This window comes from Calypte anna, chromosome 1 (assembly GCF_003957555.1).
Source record: "Calypte anna isolate BGI_N300 chromosome 1, bCalAnn1_v1.p, whole genome shotgun sequence".
Classification (NCBI taxonomy): Eukaryota; Metazoa; Chordata; class Aves; order Apodiformes; family Trochilidae; genus Calypte; species Calypte anna.
The window spans coordinates 58,618,757-58,646,506 of record NC_044244.1 but is presented as its reverse complement, the minus strand read 5'-3'; the positions used below and the strand labels follow the sequence as shown (position 1 = coordinate 58,646,506).

The 27,750-nt window shown below is 38.7% G+C and overlaps 1 protein-coding gene across 1 annotated transcript in view; it reads left to right on the top strand.

Annotated features, from left to right (window-relative positions):
- BRAF (B-Raf proto-oncogene, serine/threonine kinase) overlaps positions 1-25,282 on the top strand; it is an 83,241-nt gene extending 57,959 nt beyond the window's left edge. The window contains exons 10-19 of the mRNA XM_030451457.1: positions 698-834; positions 1,562-1,679; positions 2,387-2,471; positions 5,489-5,665; positions 7,179-7,225; positions 7,826-7,944; positions 8,728-8,859; positions 11,494-11,628; positions 12,442-12,595; positions 18,877-25,282. Coding sequence (XP_030307317.1) covers positions 698-834; positions 1,562-1,679; positions 2,387-2,471; positions 5,489-5,665; positions 7,179-7,225; positions 7,826-7,944; positions 8,728-8,859; positions 11,494-11,628; positions 12,442-12,595; positions 18,877-18,899 — 1,127 coding nt within the window. The 3' untranslated portion in view covers positions 18,900-25,282. The remainder of the gene's footprint in view (positions 1-697; positions 835-1,561; positions 1,680-2,386; positions 2,472-5,488; positions 5,666-7,178; positions 7,226-7,825; positions 7,945-8,727; positions 8,860-11,493; positions 11,629-12,441; positions 12,596-18,876) is intronic.
- Positions 25,283-27,750: the final 2,468 nt, after the last annotated feature.

Genomic DNA, 27,750 nt, shown 5'->3' with positions numbered 1-27,750 from the left:
TGAAACACTTCTCTATTAGTAGACATTTTCTGGCATGGATTTGTTTAGATAACATACACGCTATAGATGGTTTGTTCTTTCTATATTTAAAAGGATATACTTCAAATAGCTACCTAAAGTAACTTTTTAATCCTTTCCACAGTCTAGTATTTACTTTTAAATAAGATCTTTCTGCTAACAGATACCTTTAAAACAGCCAAATGGTTTTCAGGTGGCACTTGGAGACTCAACTAGAAAAAATTCAATTTATTGCATTTAGTCTGTTTTGATTCCAAAGTACAGTATTTCAATTATTTATTTGGTCTCTAAAAGGCTAGCTACAAGAAATCGGAGAGGTAGCTGCTGCTAACTGAAATGGGACTGCTTTTCTTCTCTTCTCAAAGTAACTGGTGAATTTCAAAAGCACATTTTTTTTTTCTCTATTTAAAGAGGCATCATCTTTCTTATAATTCATGAACGAGAGACTGGGGACTATCTGGTACACAAGGATGTTTGCTGTAGGCTTATTTCTTCCTGAAATCAAAGTCTCGAGCGCTAATCGAATATTAGAACAATATTCCTAGCATATGCTTGTTCCCTCTAAACATATAGATTGATGTTTGGAGATACTGCTTCTTAAACACAATTCTTGCACCTGATATCAATACATTCCTGTGAGATGGCTTCACAATAAAACTGTCGTGTTTCTGAAATTCAGGTTCAACTGCAGGTTTGTCTGCAACACCTCCTGCCTCTTTGCCTGGGTCACTCACCAATGTGAAAGCATTACAGAAGTCACCAGGACCCCAACGGGAAAGGAAATCATCCTCATCCTCAGAAGACAGAAATAGAATGGTAAGGGAAAGATCAGCTGTTTTCATATGTGCTATGGTATATTCATGGTATAGAAATTCTACAGGACCACATTTGTCTCTCTTTGCTTTCATAGGAGCCTTTTGAATTATTTTGGAGATAAGTGTGGTAATGATCAATGACTTTAAACTGATATCCTTTAAACAAAACATCAACATTGTGGGAGTGATGTATAAATAATTTAAATAACTGACTGTACTCCCTTTCACTGCATTTCACCAAATATTTTGGTGTGTTTCATATTATAATGCCTGTTTCCCTTCAAATAAGTTTTCACTTTTCCCACTATGATTCATGAACTTTGAAGTTTCTCTAGTGATTCTGAAATGTAACAATACATTAAAGTGTCTGCATTTTTTAAATTAAAAATTTATCATTCTGATTGAGTAAGAATTAAACAATAAAGGAGATTTTGTTTCTGGTAAGAGTTTGTTAATATTTACTCATTTTAACACTGCCAGGAACCTGTCTCAAATATTTCAAGCCAGGAAACAATTTAGTATGCCTGTGTGCTGAGGTTTTGTGTATGGATGACTTGAAAAGTCCAATGCCATAGCTGAAAAGTCAAGTTCTTTATGACTTTATGATATGAAACTTTAGACTTCAGTGATATGAAATGCTTGTACCAGATCTTTAAAAGAACATCTGTTTACACAGACATTAATGTGCTTGCTTTCTTCCATTTTTTTGTTTGTGCATACATATAAAGAAAACCCTTGGTCGACGAGATTCAAGTGATGACTGGGAGATACCAGATGGACAGATCACAGTGGGACAAAGGATAGGATCTGGATCATTTGGAACAGTCTACAAAGGAAAGTGGCATGGTATGTGGCTCTGGTGGCAAGCAGTTTTTCTTAAGCAAGTAATATGTCCTGCTGGGGGCCCACCCAGCTGGAGGGCAGCTTGGCAGAAAAGTGCTGGGGAGTTTTGGTGAGCTGATATTATTGACCATGAGCCAGCAGTATCCTCTTGCTGCAAAAGCAGCTGAGGCTGCATTAGGCAAAGCATTTCCAGGAGGTCAAGGGAGATGATCCTTCCCTTCAGCACTCGTGAGGCCACCCCTAGAATGTAATTCTGCACTCCTCAATAGAAGAGAGATGGATGTACTGAGGAGAGTCCATTGAAGGGCCACGAAGATGGGTTTTTAAATTAATAAGTTGTGCGTCAAGTACTTTGTGTGAGAGCTTCAAGTTCTTCAGAAATCCCACTCTTCCCTCCTTTTCTGAGTTTAGTAATTATTTGGGTAAAGAAGAAACATAGTTACTAGCAAGGCTGAATTATCCATCTGGGTACATGAAGATTTCAAATGTGTATGTGGAAAGCTTTGACTTGGCTAGGATTTCTCAGAGGAAAATAATATAAGAACAGTGTTTATACATTATGCAGAATATTTACTTTGTTTAATATTGTATTGGTTTATTTCATGAAAGCTAGAAAACAGGGTATCTCAGTATTTCTGATCCTTTATATAACATTTTTTCAATAGAGAAGTACGTATCAATGGCACTTATTAAAAATTGCTATTTTAAAGGTGATGTGGCAGTGAAAATGTTGAATGTTACAGCACCCACACCTCAACAGCTACAGGCTTTCAAAAATGAAGTAGGAGTGCTCAGGTAAGAATATTTTAACAGCATAAAATAATGTGAGTATATTTATGCTTCATTATTAATAGAATTTTTGATTTGCATTAGAACACATTGGTCTTATTCCTCCATAATGATACTTGGGGCAGAAAATATAACTTGACATTTAAAAATATATCATTGTGCCCACTGCTCGTTCTTCCTGTGTTTTTCTATACACCTCTGCTGTGAATATATATATAGATATATATGTATACCCAAACACTCAAGACAGGACTGGCTTGTGCTATTGTACTACCTCTGGGGCACAGTGAGGCCCAAATGTGAACTGTAGGCCTTTATTTTCTCTCATCCCACTTCCTGAGATTGAAGGAGAACATGACTAATTTTTGGTTCTGATCTACAGCACTACCCATATTATCTGTTGTTTAATAATTTCTGTTCGGCAGCATTGGCTTCTCTTTGAGATGTTTTTAAAGTATATTTAGCATAAAGTCTCTTCTTGGTTTCTTGTTCTTATGTCTACTGCTTGTAACTTCCCAGAGGAAGTGTTTGTCTTGGGTTCAGTTCTTAAAAGTGCATCCATCAGTACAATAGAATAGAATGTTGTACGGTTTAACCCTGTCCCAGCAATTAAACTGGATGACAGATGTTCTTTATTAATCCCCCTCCCTGATAAAGTAAGGAGAGAGAATAAGGGAGAGAGACTTATGAGTTGGAAACTGAACTACACAGCTTTAATGAAACAGTAATGATAAAAATCACTAAATATATACAAATATACAGAAAAAAAGATACCATGTTCCTCCTCCCTTTCCCCCAATAACTCTCACCTCACCACCGAGGCTGCAGGGCAGCCCTGGGAAAGTCCAGGCTGGACTCCTGGAGTCGGCAGCAGTTGGGAGCTGGAGGCAGGAACACACAGATATGGGCTGGCACGGATCAGGACCACAGGCAGGGAACAGATGGAATCCTTCCAGGATGCCAAAGCAAACAGGGACAGGTGAGGAAGGGGAAGAAGGAAAGGAAGGGGTTTGACCCTCATGATCCCTCAAATTTATACTGAGTATGATGTGTATGGGATGGAATACACCAGTCAATTTTGGTCATTTATCTTGTCCACCCCTCCCTAAAGGAGGTTTTCAGGTGTGACCTCCACTCCTTTTTTCCTTCCAGAGGGCAGAATGTTCCTCAGAGCTGAGCAGTGTCCTTGGTTCTGCACACCAGTCTCTAGCTGTAACTATAAACATTGAGCATTATCAGTCCCAGAAGCACACACTGTCTGAGAAACTTGCTGTTAATTTCAGCAAGTGCAGCTGCTTACAAGAGACTTAGCTGAAATCAAAATTACAAAACAGAAAATTAACTTCATCCTGGCCCAAACCAGGACAAATGTTTAGGAAGACCATTAACATCTAAGTACAATCTTGAGAACTCTCAAGCATAATTGTGTTTTAAGAAACAAAATAGAAAGAAAGCGTTTCTTTGCTTCTGGAAAACTGATCTGTTGAGCTGGATGCCTGTTGTGAAGGAGCATTCCCAGTAAGCTACACAAATGAAAAGGGGATGATCAGCCCACTCCCTGAAGAAACTACTGCGTATTCTGTCTCTTCTCATGGTTCTGTCTCTGTATTTTTGACATTTGTTTAGAAGAACTTGATGAAATAAAAGTGTCTTGTTCGTAGAATTTCATATCTAGTCCAGATTTCTGCTGGGAGTCCCTATAGCTGTAGTTCATCCTTTCTCTCTTGTTGATCATTTCAGCACTCACAGTAAATAGTCATTTTGTTCTATCCTTTGACCCAGAGATTCTGGTTTTACCTGTATTTGTGCCTTTTCCATTACTCTCCAGCATTACTTTCTTAGCTTTGTGGTAGGATTTGCAAGAAACTGCTTGTTTTTTATTCACTCAACAGTTACTCTCAGCATCACTTGACAAATTCTTGAACTTGAAAAAGGCACAGTCACACAGAACTATCTCAGTCTGCATTGCTGAGAGGACAAAGGGGTTTATACTCTAAGCTCTCATTAGTTTCTTAATATAAAAAAGCCATAAAGAGCATATGCTGCTATCTTCAGCAGCAGCATAGATTTAAGAAGCTACCACAAGTTTTTATCTTGGTCCATCAGGTTTAATCAGCAGTGAGCTTTACTGTCTTCACTCAGCTGTGTTTGAAGCAGATTGCCTTGATTTTTTTCCTGGCCCCTGGGAAAGCTAGGAAATACTCCAGAATTCTTAATTGTCTCACCTTTGCAATATCTCATTGGTATGTTTAGAGCTATCTAGTTCTTCATGTTATTGATGGCAGTAAGAATGTGATTGACTTTTCCTGGAGGTTGAGAAGACCCTTTAAGGTTTCACAGTGTTAGTAGATTCTTTCAAGCCTTGAATCTGCCAGGATATCTATTGAGATAATCCTCTCTGAACTGCTCATTGTGCAGTTTGTCTGCCTGGAGTTGCCCCATCTTTGAAATAAATTTGATTTCATCTGGCCAAATCTCTGTGGTGAACTCCAGTCTCTCATGGTGCTGCTGGGAAACAAGTTCATATCATAACACCTCACGTTACTGAGGTACACTTTGCATACCTATTTCCATCCTTTCTTGTATAGTGGCCCTATAGAGAGTACAAAACTCTTACTAAATAGCACGCTAAGAAAAAGTGAAGTCTTGTCAAAGAAGTATGTTAATAATTTCTGAATTAAAGGATCGTCCTCCCTGGAAGCCTCTGAGACTGGAATTTCATTTTGGGTGTTCCTTATGGGCCATATAGGCATCTTCTGAGCAGTGCTGTACTAGGTTGCTTACAAAAGCAGGAGAAAGCTGTGCTTACCTCAGAATAGTTGTTCAATGCCACAAAAAAAAAAAGCTAACTGTGGGAATAATTCATTAAACCAAATCTTGCAACAGGTTATCATGTTGTCTTAGTAAAAGTTGAGATTGACCAAGCAACTTCTGTTTAAAAGTACATATTTAGAGTGTGATAGACCTGCCTTGGTTTTTCCTGAACCACTTGATATCCTCCTCTTTTGGTTTTTTTTCAACAGGAAAACACGACATGTGAATATCCTACTTTTCATGGGTTATTCAACAAAGCCCCAGTTGGCAATTGTTACACAATGGTGTGAGGGGTCCAGTTTATATCACCATCTACACATCATTGAGACCAAATTTGAAATGATCAAGCTAATTGATATTGCACGACAGACTGCACAAGGCATGGAGTAAGTATTGTGTTACTTGTTTGCAAATGAGCATTGGGGCAATGTTTTTATTTACCCCTTCACACTCTGAGTGACACTGGCAAATAAAGCCAGCTATCTGCTCACTTTGCCAAGCCCAGGGTCCTGTCTTGATGATCAAAGCATTTTGTGAAGGCTTTATTATTTTGATTAGTAAAATTCACTTTGAGGTTTTTTTGGAAAATGTTGAAATGCAAATCATCAAGGAAATGTAGCCTTAGATACTAAAATAAAGATAATTACACTGTAGTTAAACTTTCAATCTTGTGAGCAAAGATTTCTGCTCCAGGCTTTTATGATCTCCACAGTGCAAATTGTTTTGTAGTAGGAGGGGAAACATAGTTTAAAGCAACACCCTGTGAACAAAAGGACAGAGTCTTGTAAGATAATGCAGAAGACAGGCAGCCCTGTTAGCAAAAAAAACCCAATCTTTTTTCTCCTTTTCTTATAAGTATTGTAGCTCTCTAAATCATAGCCTTCAGCATTTGAAAAACATACCTATTTTGTTCTAAGGACTGATAAGTAATCCTTACTCCCGGAGAGGGCAATTGAATGAGTTAAGTTTACAAAGCTAACCCAATATTGTGTGTCATAACACAATAAAATCTTAACACTGATGCAGGATCAGAGAAATTGCCCTCCAGATGGAAAACTGCTATGATGATTGCAGTTAATTTGTGCCTGTTTTCTACTAAGTATTCTCTTATATTTTCAGTCAGGAGGTGGGGAGGTGTTTGCAGCATCCAGGCTCAGCCTTCTGTTAGCCTGCACATCTCCCCAGGCTCCCTCTGTAGGTATTGGATATGCAGAAACTGTTTCGTGAGCATGATTCAAAGCAGAGACATTAACTGGGGCTTTTCCAGCAGGTTTGTGCTGATCTCATTGACTAAAGAGCTATGAGAGACTGGCTGCCTTATTTAGGCTATATCTAGGCTGTAGGGCAACTACAGTACAACAGCCCTGTGTTCCCTGCAGTCACATTTATCCATTGTGCAGTTAGGGTGTCTTTTTTCCAGTCCCATACTAAAAAACAGTCAGCATAGTTGAGTGCATACTGAGACTGGAAAGCATGTTTAGCTCCAACAATTTAGAAACACCTTACTTGAAGCTGTAAGTGGCCCACAAACTGTCTTGACAGTCACCATTAAGGCTGGGAGGCAGAACGAACCTTCAGCACTGAACAGCGTGTCAAAAACTACTGAAGTTCTTTTGTTTTTATTCTGAGAGCTGAGTTAGAACTGAAAAGCAGAAGTTGGTGCATATTTATTTCATTCTCCAGTAGTATAATGTTTGAGCTGGAAATCTAAGCTTGTTTTTGGGTTTTTTTCCTATGGCTGTTGCAGGAGTTGTCATACGTAACTGAAGTTTTACCAGCTTGATAAATATATGCAGTTTGAATGACTGCAGAATTTGTGTTTAAACAGAACAGTGAATTTTGAGTTGTTGATCAGTGAAGTATCATTTAATCAACCTAATCTATGATGTTCCTTTTCAGTTATTTGCATGCCAAGTCAATCATCCACAGAGACCTCAAGAGTAATAGTATCCTTTCCCAGAGATGTAACTGTGGAACACAACATTCCTGATGATTTTGTGGTTTGTTTTTTGTTGTTGGTTTGGTTTGGTTTTTTACTGCCAGAAATGTACTTACTGATACGAGAAACTGTTCATGTGTGACTATTTGCTGTGTTGAAATATTGTTGAGAAGGGATAATATCACTAGTAGCAAAGTAAGAAATACTTATTGTGCCTACTGATGTAATTGCAATAATGTAGCAAGTTTTTTTTTTTTGTGGTATCACAGATTTTTGCCTCATTTGGTTTCTGCAAGTAATGAAACAGTACACCAGTTCACCCATGGAATGTTTTCAGCTTTTCTTGTGCTTGGCATTTCAAGAAAGTACTTGGCATTTCAAGAACACCACCTGGGCCATGGTCTGTTCAGCACTGGTCCAGTCATTAGTGATGTAACCCTTAAGTAACATAATTAACCATGCTGGCTGCTTGGAATCTGTATGATATGAAAACCTTCAGTCGTGGTGGATAGCTAAAACAGTTGTGTCTCATTGCAAATTTGTAGTTGTTTATTATACTTGTAGGACAAGTACCACTTGTTTGTTTTCCCTTAACATATCCCCTTAGATATTTTTCTTCATGAAGACCTCACAGTAAAAATAGGTGATTTTGGTCTAGCTACAGTGAAATCACGATGGAGTGGATCTCATCAGTTTGAACAGTTGTCTGGATCTATTCTATGGATGGTAAGCAAGGGGTGATAGGTGTTATTTGTTTCAGCTACTTTAATTGCCTTTGGCCAAAGTTTCTAAGACTATGCCTCAAGCACACTGATTTTTACAAACTGTCTTAAGCTGAAAAAGACAAGCAGTAATATGAAGAACGAAATGAATGCTTTTAGTTTCTTCTTGAAACGTGATTTTCAGTAGTCAGCATAAAAACCTTTAGTGTCTTGATCCCTTACTCTGAGGTTGAGACTGGAAAGTAAATGGTGGCTAAGGAATAAGGGTATGATTAATTTAGGATTGAGGAAAAGTTGGGAAAAGCCATGAAAAACATCCTTCAAAGCAGTAGAGGAACTAGTTCAGCCAACAGTAAGATGCTCTTAACTTCTAAGGATTCAAGCATAGTTACTCTCAAGAGGTTGTACAACTTGCTCAAGTCTTAAGTATAGTTGCAGTCTCCTGTGCAAATCCACTTTCTCCTTTAATCCTCAAAAAACCTGAAGGCTTTGTTAGCTTTCGTTATTTTAAGCATTGCTATAATTCTGGTTGCAGAATAGCTTCTCAGCCCAGACAAGGTCATTGTGTTCTGTCATAGAGGAGCAAAAGGATCACTAAGATAAAATGAACCATTGGATTTTGAGGTTCATGTCAACCATCCACTGTGTATTAGGACACAGTAACATCCAAAGGCACAAGTGAGCCTTGCACCTGTTATATTCTGGACAAGTCTATTTTTTATTCCTGGTATCTGAGGTACAGCCTGACATGGTGAAATTAAACTAATGCTTTCCTTTTATGGTACAGGCACCAGAAGTTATTAGGATGCAAGATAAAAATCCATATAGCTTTCAGTCGGATGTGTATGCATTTGGGATTGTTCTTTATGAATTGATGACTGGACAGTTACCATACTCAAACATCAACAACAGGGACCAGGTAAGGGCAGGGACTGGCTTGAATCAACTGTGGCCTGAAATAGATTGCATCAGCCTTGTAAGGTGCACATTCTGATGCTTTATGTGTTTCATTTATGTTTCTAATTCTGATGTTATGAGATGACGTTTCTACATTTTCTAGATCTGCCTCATCCATGTAAAACCAATTTACTTCTCATGAGGGGTTTGGGCTTTGTTGTTGTTGGTTCTTTTTTTACTTCAAATACAGGTATTCAGCTTTTGAGCTGGTTGCCAGGATACTTAATAGGGAGAGAGCAAGTTATTTAATAGTAATCTAGTTTAGAATAGTTCTGCAAAGGCAAAATGATCTTCCATATGTTCAGATATTCCTCTTTCTCCCCTTCACCCCACTTGCCCTTGTACTGAGTAGTAGTTCAGCAACAGGACTGACAAAATGGAACAGCAATCAACTCACTGAATGTTATATTCATTTCAGTCTTGAGAAATGCCTGTACCATCTAATTAAATTTCAGGATACCAGCATTTCTCAAATCCTACTTGATGGAGTATATGACTTTCCAGAGTTTTGAATCCTGTAAAAAGATTACTTAATTGTGAAAAAATATTCCTTGGGTCGAGTGATAACAGACGCCTTTAATATATCTCCACAGAACAGGCACATTTCTGAAGGCATATTTGATTCATTATTCCTCTGTCTAATCTGAAAATAGTATCTATGCATCAGGATCTTTGGTGTAAAATATTTTCATGTCTGGGTCGTGATATATTTATGTATCTGTGTCCGCATCCCTTGTTTTTTCACTGTCAGTACTTGAGAACTGCAACCATAGCAACCATCTGTGAATGCCATTTTATAAGGCTCTTTCCATATTTGTCAGAAGACTTCATCCCAGTTTGTCAAATTTGGAGTGACTCCCTTTTTTAATTTTTTTAATTATTATTTGTCTCTTGAAAGATGGGAAATGTCTAGATTTCTAGCCAGTTAGATACAGCCTTCTAAAAGCACTATTTGGGCACTGTTTTGTTTTTTCCTTTTGGGTTTTGAAAGTTGAACCTATTGCTGTGGGTGGTCACAACTGAGCACTGAAACAAAATTTAAATAGCTAGTGAAACAAACATTTAAGATGTGATCTAATGTCTTCAGTTTTGTCACTCCCAGTCTACTGTCTGAAAAGATGTAAATATCACTTGCTCTGTGTTGGTGCATCTTCATCAGCTACTGTGACATAAGTAAGAATCTTAGTGAGCAAAGCATCATTCCTGTTACACTTCAGAGTGTTTCTATCACTGTAAGAGATTTTTCTAGACAGACTAGGGGGCTGTTCTTGTAGTGATACTCACTTTTGTCGTAGTTAAAATAAAAGTTCAGTCCCTGTATTATTTTTAAGGATTTTATTGAAAACTTAACTAGTAGTTTTTTAATAGTTCCAACTCAAGTATTGTAATTATTTAGCAACAAGTAACTTCTAGATGGTAGGTCTCATTGCAGCAGAGGTAAGGGACAGGTTGCACGAGTTTTTACTATGAAATGCAGCTCTGGTGCTTGGGGATTTCTACAGAAACCATATGGGAGTTTTATGCTCCTTGATGCCAACACAGATGCAACTGAATCAGAAAGCTGAAATAGGACCAGGATTACGTTAGTACAAATAACGTGTAAAGCCTGCTGGAGATATGGGCTTCTTCTCTTGGATTTCTTTGCCAGTGTCAAGGTGTGAAATAGTTAGACTTTATTAAATATAAGGTATGATACACCTATTGGGTTTCTCTTGAGTATTCAGAAAAGGTAGTGATTATCTGCTGCAGCAGATCTTTGATACACTGTTTGAAAGGGCTTTTTAGTGTCACCACAACTGCAGTACTCGAACCACATTGCATTTGACCTTAGCTTGACATGATGATGTTTGATGGGGTTTTTTATATATTCTGGAGAACATGAACCATGTTTAGATTTTCCAGCTTTCTATTGGTTTACTTTGCTTTATGCTTAAATTTTATCCTTGGGTGAAATATAAACCTTTCATGTTAAAGGAGTTACTGTAAAAATACATAGCCTTTATGTCTCCTACAGAGGAGAGGCAGTTTCCTTTTGTGTTTGTTTCGGGTTGGTTTTTTTTTAAGGAGGGGAAGGGGGTGAGGTGGGGGAAGGCGATCAAATCTTAAGAATAAGCTTTTGTGGTAGAAAAGTATATGAAGGAACTTAAAAACCATTACCTTTTGAGAATAATATTTGAAGTCCTTGTGTTTCTAAAAATACCTTTCAGTGGGAATTTGCTGTTGACTTATAATATTAAACAGAATATTTATTTTTAGGCATCCTGTTCCTGACACAGTTGCTTATTCTTGTTTTTGTAACAGCTTTTGACACTGAAGAACTGTTCCTTAGATGGTTATGGCTATAAATGGTAACCATTTACTAGTGTTCAAGTTTCACAGAAATCTCTCTCAGGAGGGAAAAAAAAAAAAATCTAATTTTTTCTCTGAACTAAATAGGTTAGCAAGCCTTACTCTAAGAAGCCTGACAATTTCAATATGAGATGATGTTTTGAACTTACTTCTGGGAGTAAAATTGTCTAGCAAAATGTTCTTCTATTACTGTTTGCTTTATGCTCTCATCCTCTTCCCTTCTCATGTGTTTTCCCCTTAAACAAAGATAATTTTCATGGTGGGACGAGGATACCTATCTCCAGACCTCAGCAAAGTACGGAGCAACTGTCCAAAAGCTATGAAGAGACTAATGGCAGAATGCTTAAAAAAGAAAAGAGATGAGAGACCCCTTTTTCCACAGGTGAGAAACTTTTAAGTTCTCAGTAGACTTTACAATTCACTATGAATTCATTGGCCAGATCAGCAATTTTTTTGTTAGTGCTACAGTATAATGTCATAAGAGTAGTGGTTCAGTACCTGGCTAGTGCTGTTTAGTTGGAAATGCTTATTTTCAATTAAAAAAGCAGATATTAACATTACTTTTGTTTATGTGTTAGAAAAAATTTCAACTGGGAGATGGTAAAATTAATAATCACGATTAGATATACAAATAAGAACATGCTGTAGATGTTCCCAGAAATCTTTATACTCTCCTCCTTGCTCGTCCCCAGACTTTATGAAGGGAAAGTGACAGCGTTGTCACAGATTTATAGTGTCTGCTGAGGAAGGTTTGGATACTTAAAAGCTTGGGGGAACCTTTTTTGTTGATGTTTTGAATTAACCAAAGCGTTTTCAAAAAAAATATAAGGAGCTCCCTCTGCTGGCAACCCAATGCCAAAACTATTTATTTGCAGTGGTGGTAGATACAGGTACTAATGCATAAACAAGGAGGCAAATAGAAAATAAGTACTTTCATTGGGCTTACAAGGGGAAATTAATATGCCCTTTTAAAGGGGAAAATGAGGCAACAGATTCCCAAATCTTCCTTTCCAGCTTTTTGAGGATATAAGCATCAGAGTGCAATGCAGTATTCTATTTCTAAAAGTTTCTATTTAAATTTGTGTATAAATATTTTTCTGTGGTTCATTGATGATCTGTCTTTGGTTTAGAGGAAGTGTTACAATTTAAGAACAACAGATTTGATCACTTTTTTTTTTTTTTTTACTTGTTTTAGATTCTTGCCTCCATTGAGCTTCTGGCCCGGTCATTGCCAAAAATTCACCGCAGTGCATCTGAGCCCTCATTAAACCGGGCTGGCTTCCAGACAGAGGATTTTAGTCTATATGCTTGTGCTTCTCCAAAAACACCCATTCAAGCAGGGGGATACGGTGGGTTTCCAGTACACTGAAAAGAAATGTGAAAGCATGTGCCTGTGTGTCTGTGTGCTGGTGTGTTCCTGTTCGTGCAAGACATGGATTCTCAGTTCCTACCAGCTACATTTTTAAGGTTTACTGCGGGAATGAGGACTTTCCTCCTAACACTGGGCATTGAGTGTCCTGAGCACAGTCTGTGTTGGTAAGGAATGCCCTGGGAACAGCTGGCACAAGAAGAATGATAAAGTCACATAAGAGAAATGAGAGAAGTCACTTCAAAACAAGCAAAATGCTCTTAAGGTCATTGTCATTTTTGCTTTTGCCTGTGACATTTTTGCCTGGTTTATTGATTGGAATTAGTTATTCAGGAGTGTGTTTGATTTTCATCTACTCAGGCTATGGTGGTTTGTTTTTCTTTTTTACTTCAGTTGAGGTCATTATATTTGCGCAATAGGCTTTAGATTCTTCTCTTAGTAAAGCTCCTCATGTGTGGGAAACAGTTGGAAAAATAAATATAGCTTCAAGAATGAGCACAGTCAGAAGTTCTTGTGGTCAGCAGAAGTGAGCAGATACAACACAGAATCCAAAGAAGACCTTAGTGACCTGTGACTATTTTGAAAGCTGAAGTTTACAATAGTGCTGGTTAAAGAACATCTCTCCCTATGGAGGAGTGGTGGCGTGGTTTTTTGTTTTGTTTTTTTTTACTACTTATTTTTGCCTAAATACTCTGACCTGGAATAGTTTTGACCATCTCAAAATGTCCTATTACATGGCAGCACAGAAGAAATTCTGAATCTCTGCTTCTGTTGACTGCGAGATTCCTGGTAACAACCCCTGTATCCTTCAGCTAGCAAGGATTTCAAAATTAAAAAAAAAAAAAAATAAATTAAAAATTCAGTCTTCAGCATAACCAAATACTTTACATGGGAGGCTCTATAGGAAAAGAGGATTTGAAAAAGCAGTTATTTTCATGGAAATCAGTATTAAACCGTGAATTCTGTTAAGATTAAAGGTTTTAATTATCTTAATATTGTTAAGAATACCACTGAACATGTTTCTGTTCAGTGAGGAATTGGTTTTTTCACTTCCATATAAAAGCTGCTAGTTTTACTAGAATTGAATCAGTTAGACTCGATATCTAACTGAGAAGGCTAGACACGTTACCAAGGTCCTGTCAGCTCACTTTAAAGATTGTATTTTTTCTGGAGCATTACTCTGGAACAGGTGAATCAGAGGAGTGTTTCAGGTTATATATCAGTCTTCAGTGTCAAATGTGAAAACAATAATGTTATTGACTCTCTTCTTGCATATTTTGAAATTCTTCATGTGAGTTTGTTTTAAACTGCTAAGCTATTAATTTGAGCAGGTTCTTCTGCATCAGAAACAAGCTGTTACTGCTCTTGTTAGGACTACAGGGGCCAGGAGTGTTCTTATCTGCTTCTGGTTTACATACTTACAAAGGAGTTTGCAGGTTGCTAGCAATAGGCTTTTTAAATGGATCTGAAACTCAAAAAAGGTTTTTTGCTGCCTGTTGATTGAGCTTGTCAAAACAGGAGGCAGAATTTAGAGAGTTTGAAGAGGTATAGGTAATTCCTTCATTTTCTGGATGGATTCTGATGGTCTTTTTGTTTTTTCCTCTTGGAACAGTTTGGGAACTATTCTCATTCTTGTTAGTCAAGAAAATTCAGCTGTTGAAATCTATCTCTGTGGAAATGGTTATGGAGGATGAACACTGGTATTGGTTTAGAAAATCTGTTGCCTATCTTTCTGGTAGTTTTGTTGATTTGGGCATATCTTTATATTTAAGTGTTTTTTTCCCTTCTTATTCATTAAATTTTTTAAATTTTTTTCCTAGACAGTGAGAAGGAATGCTTCTTAAGCTTTGGGGTATGGGACTCAGTACAGAGTACAGTGCCCATCTCAGTAAGAGCAAGATGATGCTGGGTCTCTTGGAGAATCTAGATATGCACCATTCCAGACAGGAAGGGTTTAGCCACATGGGGAGTTATGAAGACCTCATAAGCATCACCACTGCCCTGCCCAAGCTCACTCTTTTTCAGGTCTGCCAGAGCAGTTCACACAAACTATTCCTTGGAGTATTGTTATACTCCTTTTTGTTAAGATTGTTCTCCCATGGTATAGAAATGGGGGAAAAAAGTGCTGCCATCCTTACACACATTTGACCACATTCTCTGCTGTATGGTCAGTGCATTAGAATTCTTCCTCTCACCTGTTCTCACATGTTCCCACAGTGTGGGATCCATGGCTTTAATGTGGTTTTAGCTTCTCACTAAACTTTTTATGAAACCTAAATAGAGGTTGGTTTTTGTGGATTATTAACTTTATCTGATATAAAGGCATCAAAAGTCTTAATTTCTGTAGTTTGTAATTGCTGCTGCAGTGAGATTTGGGAACATAAGTAGGAGAAGGATGCTTAAATGCATCTGTAGATTTGGGTCAAGGTTCTCAAATATGAAACTCAGCTATATTAGTTGAAACAGATACCTACTAGTGCTGAAAACAGGTCTGTAGGATCTCGAGCTTTTCCGAAGGGATAGTGTTTACTATGTGAGAACCCTTCTTTCCTTACTTCCCTGCATCTCAATATAGAAACTAAGTCTGTCTTGGTACCTTTTAGAAGGACCAGATCCTTGTAAGTGCTAATGTGTATTCTTCTGAGGATATTAATTATCCACATCAGTGTATATTCAAAATTTTTATTTAGCCAGTGGATGTTATCCATACTAGATTATCAGTGCAGGATCCAACAGAAGAATGTCTCTTTGTCATACTTTATAAGGTGATTGTAATCCCAGCAAGGCATTGGAATTTGGTGTTTCCCTTTAATAAGTCAGTTACCCTCTGCTTCAGTGGATAAGGTTCCATGGTTCTGGAAGGGAGCCATTCTTCTGAGAAACACAGCATCTACCCTGAGATAATGAGTACAGTTAAAGTGTTGTTATATATACCTTAGTATCCTCATTAAGTCATATAAATTACAAAATTGTAAGAGTAGAAATAAGTAACCACATCTTAAATCTTTCCAGTAATCAAAGGCAGCAGATTTGCTCAGAACATGCCCATATAATATGTTGTTTGGACACAACATGAAAGTACTTGATCATCTCTCTAGTATAGATTTTTTGGAAGTGTACATTTAAAATAGTTTCCACTTGCTTTGCATGTACCAAGCATGAAAAGTCTGTAGCAGCTTACTCGAAAGGGCTCTGCAAGAAGTGTAGATTTCCAAATGCTACCCATCCTCTGGAAAGAAATTTCTTTGTTACCAGTCAAAGCAAATATCTGACATTCTGCTTGGTAAAAAGCACATCAGATGCCTGGCTTACAATGAATAAAAATGTGTATAGGTTTTTTTTACATACCAAATTACTAAGTATGTGATATCATGGCTTCACAGTAAGCTGATCACATTTGGAGTATCCTTGGCCCAGCTCCTTACCCATACACTGGCAGGTGTCTGGGTAACATGAAATTGAGTGGATTACCACTACCACCAGCAGAGCTGATCTGCAAGGACTGGTTAGAAAACTGTCCTTGCCCACCAGCCTGAGCTGGCATTTATTTGGTCAGCTCCTCAAGTTGTCTTGCCTCAGAGCCAGGTAACACCAGCATGGCACGAGGGGCAGGTCATTGCTCTGCAGCTCAGGTCAGGAGGGAGAGTAGGACTGCAGTCATCCCAGTTTAAATTAGCACTTGCCATTACAGAACTGTATCTGAAGATTTAGCAAGGTAGAATTAGGATAATCCTGTGCCTGCAGGATGGGGCATATTGGGTCGTGTTCCTAAAGCTGTCTGTTTCATCCATTCACTTCTCTCAAGCAAGATCTTCCTGTCCTGCTAGAAAACAGTGGATTACTTAATTTATCTAGATCTGCCTAGGTCTCAGAAAGAGGCTGTTCTCTGTACCTCTCTTATAGATGGGGTTTCTTTCAGAAGATAAAAAAAACCCCACAGATATTTTACATCTCCAGAACAGAAAGGGTGACACAGTGTTTTAGCTACTCCTCAGAAAGTCCTGTCAGTGCCTAGCAGGAGGGAGAATGTCGGCAGTAGCCATCTGCATTCCTCATCTAGAGAAAGCTGTTACTGCTAACCTCATTTTATACATTTTCAGTCAACATAATTCCATTATTAGTGTCACGTGTTTTGGTATCTCCTACAGCTTTGAGGAAAATAACACCTGAATTTAAAAGAGGGGATTTAGCAATAACTTGGAAAAAAAAAATAAAAAGTCTTTGCTAAGATTTTATCTAAGTGGAAGAAAGGTCTGAAAATCACCTTTTATAGCTGTCATTCTATCTGAAGTGCTTCTTGACTTCTGATCCTGTTTTTCCATTGCCCTTTCCCAATTAATCATTCATCTTTCATCTTCTGAAATCCCTGCATGACTATTAAAAGCTGAATTATTACCAGAAATGGGCAGAAGGACAAGATGAGTAATGAGGGAGCAATCTCTTGTTTATAAATTGATCTTTAATCAGCAGTTTAGAAAAACAGGCTGAAAAATAAATTAAGTAGAGCATGTTTTGAAAGTGTAGCTAAGCATGAATGTCATTCTTAAAAATTAGCCTCACAGGCAATACTTGATGACTTTTTTGTCCTTCTCTTAAAAGTTAAAACAAGGGATGGGGGGAGGGGGTAAAGTACCAAAATTTAGTTGTTTCTGTAAGAGATTGTGAAGAGACTTGGTAGAGAGGTGAAATGTGCCTGAGAGCCAGATATTCAGAGTATTTAGAAGAAAGGTTTTATCTGTTGGGAGCACTAGTAATACGGGCAGTCAGAGACATTGTGAAGCTTTTTTGGTGTTGTTAAAACTTAAAACTGCTTCCATAGTCCTTCAAGACTCACAGAGTTTGAGGTCTGTCATAGCCCCCTGTGCTTGCTACCCTACACTTTGGGTAGCAAAGTGCTTTGGGTGCACTCCCTTCTCATTTCCTATGATGCACAGAGCCTTCTCTCTCCCTGCTTTCTTCATGTTCCCATAGGCCAGCTGTATTGGCAGTGGTTACCAAGCCCTATAGATGCCTTTTGTTCCCCATTCAAACCGCTAAACGTTTTCTTGGTTCCCTTCTTTATAGAATAAGACAGCCCATGGAATTTGTACTATCAGCCTAAAATTATATTTGCAGGGATATTTCTGGTTTGTTTCCAATATTCAGAGTAAGATTCTTGAGAAAAGCCAACACTCACAAAACACGTGGCTCTTGGAAGGATGAAAGGACACCAAGATAAGGAGCAATTGTTTGGATGTAATGGTATTCATGCACTCCTGCTGACCAGAACAAAAGTGCTCTTCTCCCTGCTTATCAGTGCTTCATTTTTAGGAGAGCTCTGAGGAGTGTTCTCAAGAAACTAACCCAAAATTCATGCAGAGCCAAACTGTGGGAAGCTATGTGTACGTTTCTTTTTCTCCTGCACCTGAGTCCTTTTGCTTAAGCACAGCTGGACAACTTTCCCTAAAAATCCATTAGCTTTGTGGGTGGCATGGAAATTTTTTGGCTAAAGGAGAAGATTAAGAGGATGAGCATCTTTGTTTTGGCTTCTTTTCAGTTCTCTGGCAAACAGAAGAGTTAGGGCAGTGGTCTTTTTCTGTGCCATAGTTTCATCATCTCTATGGGACTACAAGTCTGTCTGGCACATGCCATCAGGATTTCATGGCGTGGGGTTGCTTTGTTGTGTCCCTTGTTAGCAAGGCCTACTTTCTGGTCTGGGAGTGAGTAGTCAATCTCACCATACTTAATTTTCTCACAGGAGGTTGTTATGTTGGTCTCTCAGTCAGATTCTAGCATTCTTTAATACTGCTTTAGTATTCAGGCACTTTACTGTATATAGTCTTTAAATGTTAATGGGCGTGTCAAGTAGTTCTTTGCTATTTAATCAGTTTTATAGCAGAATAGAAACTAGTTTGCAGTCTGAATTCATTGCAATTGTTGCTTTTTGGGAGGATATATGTACAATAGGGAGTTCAAAGTGAAATTAAACTGACACATTTTATTTTCAAATGCATGATGAATTAGGCATTGCTTGAACTTTTAGACCTCTGTCCTGGGAAGAATGGGTAAAGCTTGCTTTCAAAAAATTCTTTTCTGTAGAATGTGCTGGGTCTGTATTTAATGTTCTTTCACTATGTTTTCTTTTGTGCTTTAATTTTAATAGTTTGCATTTTTTAACATCTTTTATATTCAACCTAATGTTCAACTAGTCTGGAGAAAATCTCTGACCACCTGCTAGCTGAAACCATCGACTTAAACCAAGCTCTTGTCCTCCCTCTACAGGAGAATTTGCAGCGTTCAAGTAGCCACAGCACCATGGCAGCACCCACTCTGTTATTTAAGTCTTGTGTTCCTACAGTTTCTTTACATCAAAACTCTATTCTGCTCCACAAAACCTAAAGTAATTTAGAAAAGATATCTGTAAGCTTAAAAGCGGAGCAGAATGGAACTGCCAGTCCAACACAATGGGAAAAAAAGTACCTTTTTGGGAACCAGAATCCTCTGCTGCCAGTGTTTCTCCTTCAACACAAACCACCACGTGCATTCGGAGACCCGCAGTGGCTGCCTGTGCCCTTGGCATCATCCCCAGGAGAGAGGAGAGGGCCCTCGTGGTTTGACTCTGGTGCTCGGGCATGAGGGGATGGAGCTGCTGCTGCAACTTAGGAGACTTGCTTTGGATGGTCTGCCAGTCAGCTTTCTCCCTCTAACAACGTACCATCAGAGGCTGAATATCTGATGAGTGCTAATTTAAAAGAATCCTCCTCCATTCTGACCTTTTTTTTGTTTTTTTCCGGTGTACTCACTGATTCATGGACAATGCAGTATCCCCTTTTCACTGTATCACAATGTCAGACACCTAAATCTGTCTATATTATTGGGGTTTATTCCAGTAAAATTTAAAGTATGGTGTGGTAGGAGCTGGAGATGTTACTCTAAAGGCAAAGAGGTTAATCTCGAGGAAAAGGGGATGCTGCTGCACCTTTTTTCACATTTACTTTATCACTTCTTCAAAAAACGACAACCAACAACCGTAACCTTTTCCTTTTCCAGTATTTTCTTGGTGTGTGCATATACAACATCTTTTAGAAGGATTAGTTAAATCCTTCTTTTGTTGGTCCAGCAACAAACTGAAGTTTAAAAAAAAAAATGTAGCGAGAATGTCCTCTCTTTTTTTTCTTTTGTATCATATGATACAATGTATTTATCAAAGATGCTACCACAGCATCTGAAGTCTGTAGAATTTGTGATACAGACTGTGAATGGTGTATGTACCTACTTTAAAAGTTTTATTTTAAACGAGGGTGCAGGTTAGTGCCAGGTACCTTACCAATATGTAATGTTTTCATAAATGGGAAAAAAAGTTCTCAGGTTGAATTGAATACAAATACAAAACCCCCTAGAATTAGACATTCCGAAAATTATGTTTTGGTACTTTGAAGAGCTTTTTTTAAAGGATTTTTATCCTGTTAACTAAACGTCCTCTGATAAGTGTGTGTGTAAATGTGGAGCATCTTGTCCTAATGGCAAGTTGTTAGATCAAAACAAAACGGTACTTGCTGGATCCACGCTGACTACTTCTCCTCTCGTTGCTTTCTCTCCCTGTCATCTCTTCCCCTTACTGTTTGTCTTTCCCTTTTGTACACTTTGCAAACTAGGATGAAGGTGGCGGTATCTCCATTAGAGTGCTTTGTTTTCCTGTCCTCTAATCCTGGTATTCAAATGGTTGGTAGCTTTTTTTGACAAGTTAACTAGTCAGGGAAAAAACAACTCATAAAATTCTGCACATTGTTTACCTCTAGTAGAATATCTTGTGATGTGATCTGTTTGCAGAGTTCTCTGGTATGTGGTATTACGTGTAAATTATTTGTACAGAGGCAAGTCAGACCACATTAGAAAGAAATTTAAGCTCAGACAGAAGTTTTCAGATTTTGATTCTTTTCTGCCGTACCACTCCGGGTGAGGCAGGAGAACCAGCCCCCCTCTAGCAGGGAGGTTCTTGCTGGGGGAAAATGGGGGATGTTAACCAAAATCATGACAAATAAATGAAGGAGTTAAATGTGTCTGAATGTGGTGTCTTCGCTGAACACTGGGTGAGGACACTGTCCTTCCCTCTCTAGGAGAGCTGGACTGTTTCTGTCTGCAGAAGATCACTCCCTGGTGAAGGGAGAAATGCACACTGGTAGTGGAACATGCTTATAAAACCCTGGAGTTCTGCGGTGTTGCTGGTAGCCTGTTATGTTTGTCAGTAAATATTTACTGGGGTTATAGGGACCGGACTAATCTGAAGTGGGAATTATAACTGAAATACTGTGTATTCATATTAATTCCACAAACATTAGCAAGACAGCAATAGTGAATGACTTAATAGTCACTACAAGAATGAAGTGATTCATGTTGGTACATGAATAAAATTGATTTTGTGTACAGGATGCATTTTAAAAACAAAACAAAAAAAACCAGAAAAAAAAGCACAAATTTTTTCTTGTCTGCTGTGGGTCTTCAGATGCTGTAAGGTGTTTTTTCCATATTGAAATTGGCAGGAATTTATATAGTAGCAATAGCCACTTTACAGTGTGGAGAAGCTAATGAGTGAGCAGTGGTGTGCAGACTGGTGAAATCAGAGTTCTCCCTGAGTTCTCCCTGAGCCCAATAGCTAAGAGGTGGAAGGAGCTGGGGTCAGCAGGCAGGTGAGAGCATTTACAGACTCCCAAAGGGCCAAGTAGTTGCTGCTCATTCTCCCTCCTTCCTCTGTATGGGCTGTGGCCTAATTTGTACTTGTCAGACATACTGGAAATTAATGTTCTCTTGAAAAAAATTGTTGTTGGAGCAAGAATGTACCGGTGGTTCAACAGTCATTTGTTTCACAGAGCTTGTTGAAAGCCCTTAGTTTCCTTCCATAAGGTCATGCTGGCAGAAGATTGTCTGCTAAAATATAACTGTTAGGAAATTCATTCTATCTTTGCTTAAAATGAACTTATTTTTGTGAAGTTTCATTACCCACTAGTCTACAATATGCTTCTTGAGCCCATAGGAAAAGCACAAGGAAAATTGCTGTCCTTGTCCATGCAAAGCACTTTATAAGTAACACATGATCTTTGGGGGTTTTTTTATTGGGGTTTGTTTGTGTGTAGTTTTGTTTTCCTGTTGTTTTTTTTTTTCTTTTTCCCTGAGGAATGTGCAAGTTGTTTGGCTGCTGTTTAGAGAAGTCCTTTCTAGGATGCATTTCTACAGATTTTCACATTTGTTTGTTTCCTTCCAGATAGCTGCAGTAATGTGTGTTTTTTCTGTGAGAGATCCTGTCTAATACTCATGCAAAGCTTTGGAAGAAGTTAGGTTTGTAAATAACTGGGATTTTTTTTTCCAATCTTTTCCTTCAGGAGTTGTTTGGATGTCTTGCATGTCACCAGAAGCAGTCTTAAAGGTGCCCTGTAGATGTTTAGTGAATGGGGACATAAGAGCAGACAAGAGCTGAGTGCCCTGTATAGCAGTGGGATGAAGGAATTAAAACTGAGGTGACCAATACATTCATGTCCACTACACTAAATTTTTAAGCTTCCCTGTGGTGTCCCAACTGCAAGCACAATCTGTAGTGTGGAGAGGTTAGTACATACTTTGTATGCAGTTGTTGGGCCAAACATAGAATCACAAAATCATTCTGGTTGGAAACAAACTTTTAAGATCATGAAGTCCAACCACTCAACATCTGGACAGTCATATTTCTTTTAGCTCTGCAGTAACTAGTATCTAATCATTATTTACCAAACTACCAGTATCCAGTCCCAGCTCTTCATGTCTTTATTAATAACACATATACCTTCCCTGCTGCCTTCTTTTTTCTATACAGTTAGAAGACACTTGTTATCTGTCATATCCTCCTTGTCAGTACAGGTTTGTTTCCTGCACTGTGTTTGTTGGAACTGGAATATTGTAATGGAGCTTAAACCAAACAGTATAAGCACAGAGGCCTGGTTATTTTGAAAGTGATTTCTGCATGGCCCCAGATAAAATTAGCCCAGTCATTTCTTTTTTTGTTCAACTCATGCAGGTCATTAAATGAATTATCTTCTGCTTTTTTAATGCTTACCTAAAATCATCTTTTCTTGTACCCAAATGCTCTAGTAGATGATGATGCAGAATGAGGCCAAGTACTGCCATCTTACCATGGCCTCTCAACATCTCTTGGTTTAGTGGTGATTAAAATGCATCCAGCATTTTGCAAAACATTTGAGTGAGCCAGATCCTCAGAAACCTCACAGGCTTGTACCAGTTGAAGTTTTGATAGTTGGAGGGGCTAAATTTAGGGAAGCATGTAGACATTTCACATTTTTTGCAGCCTATAGATTTCATTCCCTTCTTGACTGTGAGTGCAGCATGTGTAGCACAAAGTATTCATAGTACTGTAGACAAGATGTCTTCTGTCTGTTGGAAAAAGTATCACCAGTAGCACAATGTGGCAGGCAAAGCTTCTGGGTACAGTCAAGTTCAGTTAAAAAACGATTGCATGAGTGAACTGTTGTTACACAGCATCACTGTGAAGGTGCTGGGTGTTCTGGTTTTCTGTTACACATTTTACACAAAAGTTTATAAAATTAACTTTTTGTTTATTGCAGCCTTGTTAATATGCATTTGCCCTTGCTATTTGTTTTGGCATGCATTTTAAGTATCCGTCTTCATTGCTTCTTACCTAGTAAATAAAATAATCAGAAGAGCAGAGCAAAGTTGTTAACACCTTTTCTTTGCATTTAAGTTCAAGGATGCTAACACAGAAGCTTCTAAGTCAGCACCATGACAGCAGTAAGTAACTATGAAACTGTGAAAGGAGGAAACTGCAGAATATAGAGTACACCAAGAGCAAAATCAGGTGAAAAATAGCTTCCCTCTTTTCTTCAGAAGAGAGCTACCAAGACCCTCTCTAGTAAATGGTTTACATAGGGATTCCCCAAAACACTCTTTGCAGTTTGCCAAATGATCATGTGCCTTTGCAACCTTACCAAGTACAACAGAATGTAAACCAGGTGCTTTGTAACTAGAGCAGTGGCTTTGGTTTACTTCTGATGCAGTAGTTTTGTATATAGCTATTACTATACATAGGTAGCTGGGAGTTGGTAAGCTTCTGTAAAAGGAGGGCAGAGAGCATTCCCCAAAATACCTGTGATGACAGTAAACCTGCTGCTTGAAATCTGCTCTATCGAAAGTTAAATGAGATTCATTTAATTTAAAAATTAATAAGCCCTCCTCCCCCTCCAAAGACAATTTGTTAAAAGAAAGGTAATGGAAAGGTCTGAAGAGGCCCAAAGTGACACTGTCATAGCATCTTGGAATGAGACAGTAGGTGAGAAATGAGAACTGGATGAGAAATTGATGGCTAGTACTTGTGTAATCAAAGCCCACATATATCAGACCATACAATTAGTCCCCTGTCCCAGAAAGTGCAATTAATTTTATTTTCTGGAATATCAGCAGATCTCCTTAGTTCTTTCTCCAGCCTCTTGCAGTTTCTCAGCAATGCAGTTCCTCTTTAGTGATCACATCCTGTCATTGCACATTAACTGTGGGAGATGGTAGGTGTCTTGTCAGCTGAGGGTCAACCAGTATGTTTGAATTTGATTTATTCAAATTTCAAGCTGGTTACGTAGACTTCTGGCAGTACCTACATACCAGTGTCATATTTAATCTACTTGTCCGTGAAGGACAAAATAACAGGTTTTAGTATTAGTGCTTTTTCAGGTCATTTCCTTTTCTTCTTTGGGGCAAAACTTTGGTTATAGTTGTAAATCATAAAGTTATGTCTAAATGCACAGTTCATACAAAATATCAAATCCCATTTTAATTTGGTTTTGTTCCTTTTAGAAAGCGAAGTGTAAAAAGCGAAGTGTTTTATTCATGTTCCAGGAATTATCTGGAATCCTTCTACCTACTCCAAATTCTGCACTAAAAGTACATGTGAGAGGATGGTATTTTGTCCAGGTTTTGGTTTGGTTTGGGTTTTTTATAACAAAATCACATAGCAATTGTTTCACTTAAGAGAAGGGAGCTGTTGGAGTTGGTAAACTTCTGTAAAAGGAGGGCAGAGAGCATTCCCCAAAATACTTGTGATTACAGTAAACCTGCTGCTTGAAATCTGCTCTATTGAAAGTTAAATGAGTGTTGGAAACTTGTGGACTCCCTAGGTATTTCCTTCCTTGCACCACAGCAGCAGTGTGTTCAGCTCATCCAGCCTCCTTAAGAGCCCACAGTGGCCTGTCTGGTCATTTTGTCTGGTTTGTCACATTTGCAGCAGCTGTATTTTAGAATAAGTCTTGTGTGACATTTACTTTTGAGTGAGTAAACCACAAAGAGCTGTTTTCTTTTTGTTTGGGTTTGAAAAAGGGTTTTGTTTTGATAAATGTCATTTTCTGTTGCATCTGTGTGTTCACCCTAGTTGTAAAGAAAGCCTGTCTGTGTGTTTGGGAGTTGAGTGGAAGTTGAGAAGAAATGAAGCCCATCACCTGGGCAGGGATAATGGATCTAGGGGGCAAAATGGACCAAACTTGGGTGTTGGGTTATTGAGAGATGGGGGGGGGGGGTGGTTCTGAGGGCATAATTTAAATTAACTCTGTCTAAAATAAAATGTAAGTGCAATAAATGTGCTTTTTTTATTCAAAGCTGTGAACCTTTAGAGAAAAAATCAACAAAGGAAAAAAAAAAAGCATATCATTCCTTCATGAGCCTTGTGTCCTACCTGCCTCCCCTTCTTCCCCCTCCCTCTCCACACTTCTCAGCTGACAGAAACCAGACAGTGGCCAACTTGCCTGTGTTGGCAATCCAGCTTAACATTGTTTCTCTTCTGATCTCATTTGTTGGGACTGGGTAAAGCCCTGCTCGCTTGCTTCTTGCCACCCTTGAAACACCTTTGGGACCCAGAACTGACCCGCTGCCCACCACAGCAGGGTCTGACACTGTTGGGATGCACCCACCCACCTGCAGCCATCTCAGCTATGGGCAGTGTTCCTCCTGGCCCTTCATCCTCCCTCCCCACCTCATTTCAGGTGTAGCAATGGTCTCCCAGGGCTGGGCAGGTGTAGTGTAACGAGGCAACCAGGTGCCACTAATTGCCAGGTAGTGAGCATGAGCTTGTGTCAAGCCCACCTGTGCCTGATTAGGGCAGGCCCCCACAGCGCATTTATTGGCCCCCTGGTCCTGCTCCTGCGCAGTGGGGGCCCACCCTAATCAGGCACAGGTGGGCTTGACACAAGCTCATGCTCACTCCCTGGCAATTAGTGGCACCTGGTTGCCTCATTTCACTACAGGCAGGTGACATTTTTCTTAAACAATAGCAAAAGTCATCAGCTGCCTAATTGGATCCCTTTTCCCCTTTGTCAAGACACATGCAGGCTGGCCACTGTTGCCTTCTGTGACTCTGCCATGTTTTGAAGGAGCAGGTATATGTGTTTGTAATCACTTGCACTGTCTGTCTTTCTTACTTGAGTGCAGGCTGCTTTTCCTAGATTAGGGAAGGCACAGCAGTCTCTTGAGGGGGGGTCCCATGAGAGGCACAATGCATACGTTTCATGAAAAAAGTGATGGAAGGTGTAGCACTCAGTCGTTGGACCCTATGGGGGAGTAAGAGAGGACTGGCTTGTTTAAAGTTTATAGATACAGTCATCTGTATCCTTTAAACTTGATTATTTTTATATATAGTCAAGACAATGGCATTACCTCATAATACAGAGGCTTGTTTATGAGAGGCAAAGTATCTAGTAAGGAGAGGAAAGGGAAATTTATATACAGATTTGATTTTTTTTGTTTGTTTATTCCTTAGTGCAATGAAATGTATGTCCCACCAATTTAAACTCTGTGCTAACACAACATTCCTTTCAGCTGTATTTTTTTTGACCACCAGAGGTTTGCGAGGGGCTTATGACTGCAAAGTGGAAGGTCCAGTCTGGTTACTTCAAAAACAAAAAACAAAACAATTGTGTTAGTAGATTTCCATAGCTGCTTTTTAAAATCTACAATGGAGTAATTGTTTTGAAACCGTATTTATTTTTTAATTCATAACAAAATGTTTATTTTCAGTTTCCTGTTAAATAGGTCATGGCAACTCCCCTTCTTTCCTTCTCAAGTTTCCCCTGTAATTGCAAATACAACTTATTTTTCTTGTTTGTTCCTTCCCCCTTTACTTTTGTCATCCCTTCATTTGTACTTTGGAGTTTTTCTCATGTAAATTTGTACAATGGGAAATATTGTCCAGTTTGGTTAGAGAGCATGGAGACTTAAAACATATTAAAATTTGATAGCTGAATTCAGATTGAAGAAAACTATTTCTGTGTAAAGTTATTTAAAGAACTCTGTATTATATAAAAGGCAAAAAGTTCTATGTACTTGATGTGAATATGAGAATACTGCTATAATAAAGATTGACTGCATGGAAAAGTCTGAAGGAGATTGTTTATCAAGTAATTCACAATTCCTTCTCTCTGTGAAGTGCCCAAGATGTAACTAAGGTGGTTAAGGGGATAAATGTGTTTTGCTGCTGCTCCTTTAGAATGTAACTCTAGAGAGAAAGAGGGGGGAGGGATAAAACCACCAACAAAAATAAGGAAAAAAACCCCAACACCCACAAGGGACATCTGGGCAGAAACCCACCTCTCTTAATCTCTCTTATGCTGAACTTCTGCCTCCACAACTCTTGAGTTTAGCTTAGACCCAAGGCATTTTACCTTGAGGTTTCACTTCAGAAGAATTATGCATGACATTTTTAATACCCTAAGGTGATTCCCCTCATCCTGGGGAAAGCTTAGCACCACTTGGTCTGGGTTCTTCTCAGGGCAAGTTCCCCTGCTTCTATGGCAAGTTTTAACTCCTACTGTTACCTGTTGACCATATTTTAGTAAAATGTCTTTTAAGTTATCTTCTCAGCAGTTCTAGCATGGACAGGTTTTATTCCCCTGCCCCCTTTTTGTGATCATTTAGCAGAGCTTTAGTGATGGGATTCTTACCTACTATGCATTCATGAAGTTTTAAATCTCTCTGAACACTTTGTTTCTTGGGGAGTAGGGGCAGCACATTACATCTCAAGCAAACATTACAAAATAATCAAGTGTTCTGCCTCTAAAGCTGTAATGTTCCTACTTCAGAAATCCTACAGCACTTAAAAATCAACTACAATTTAGC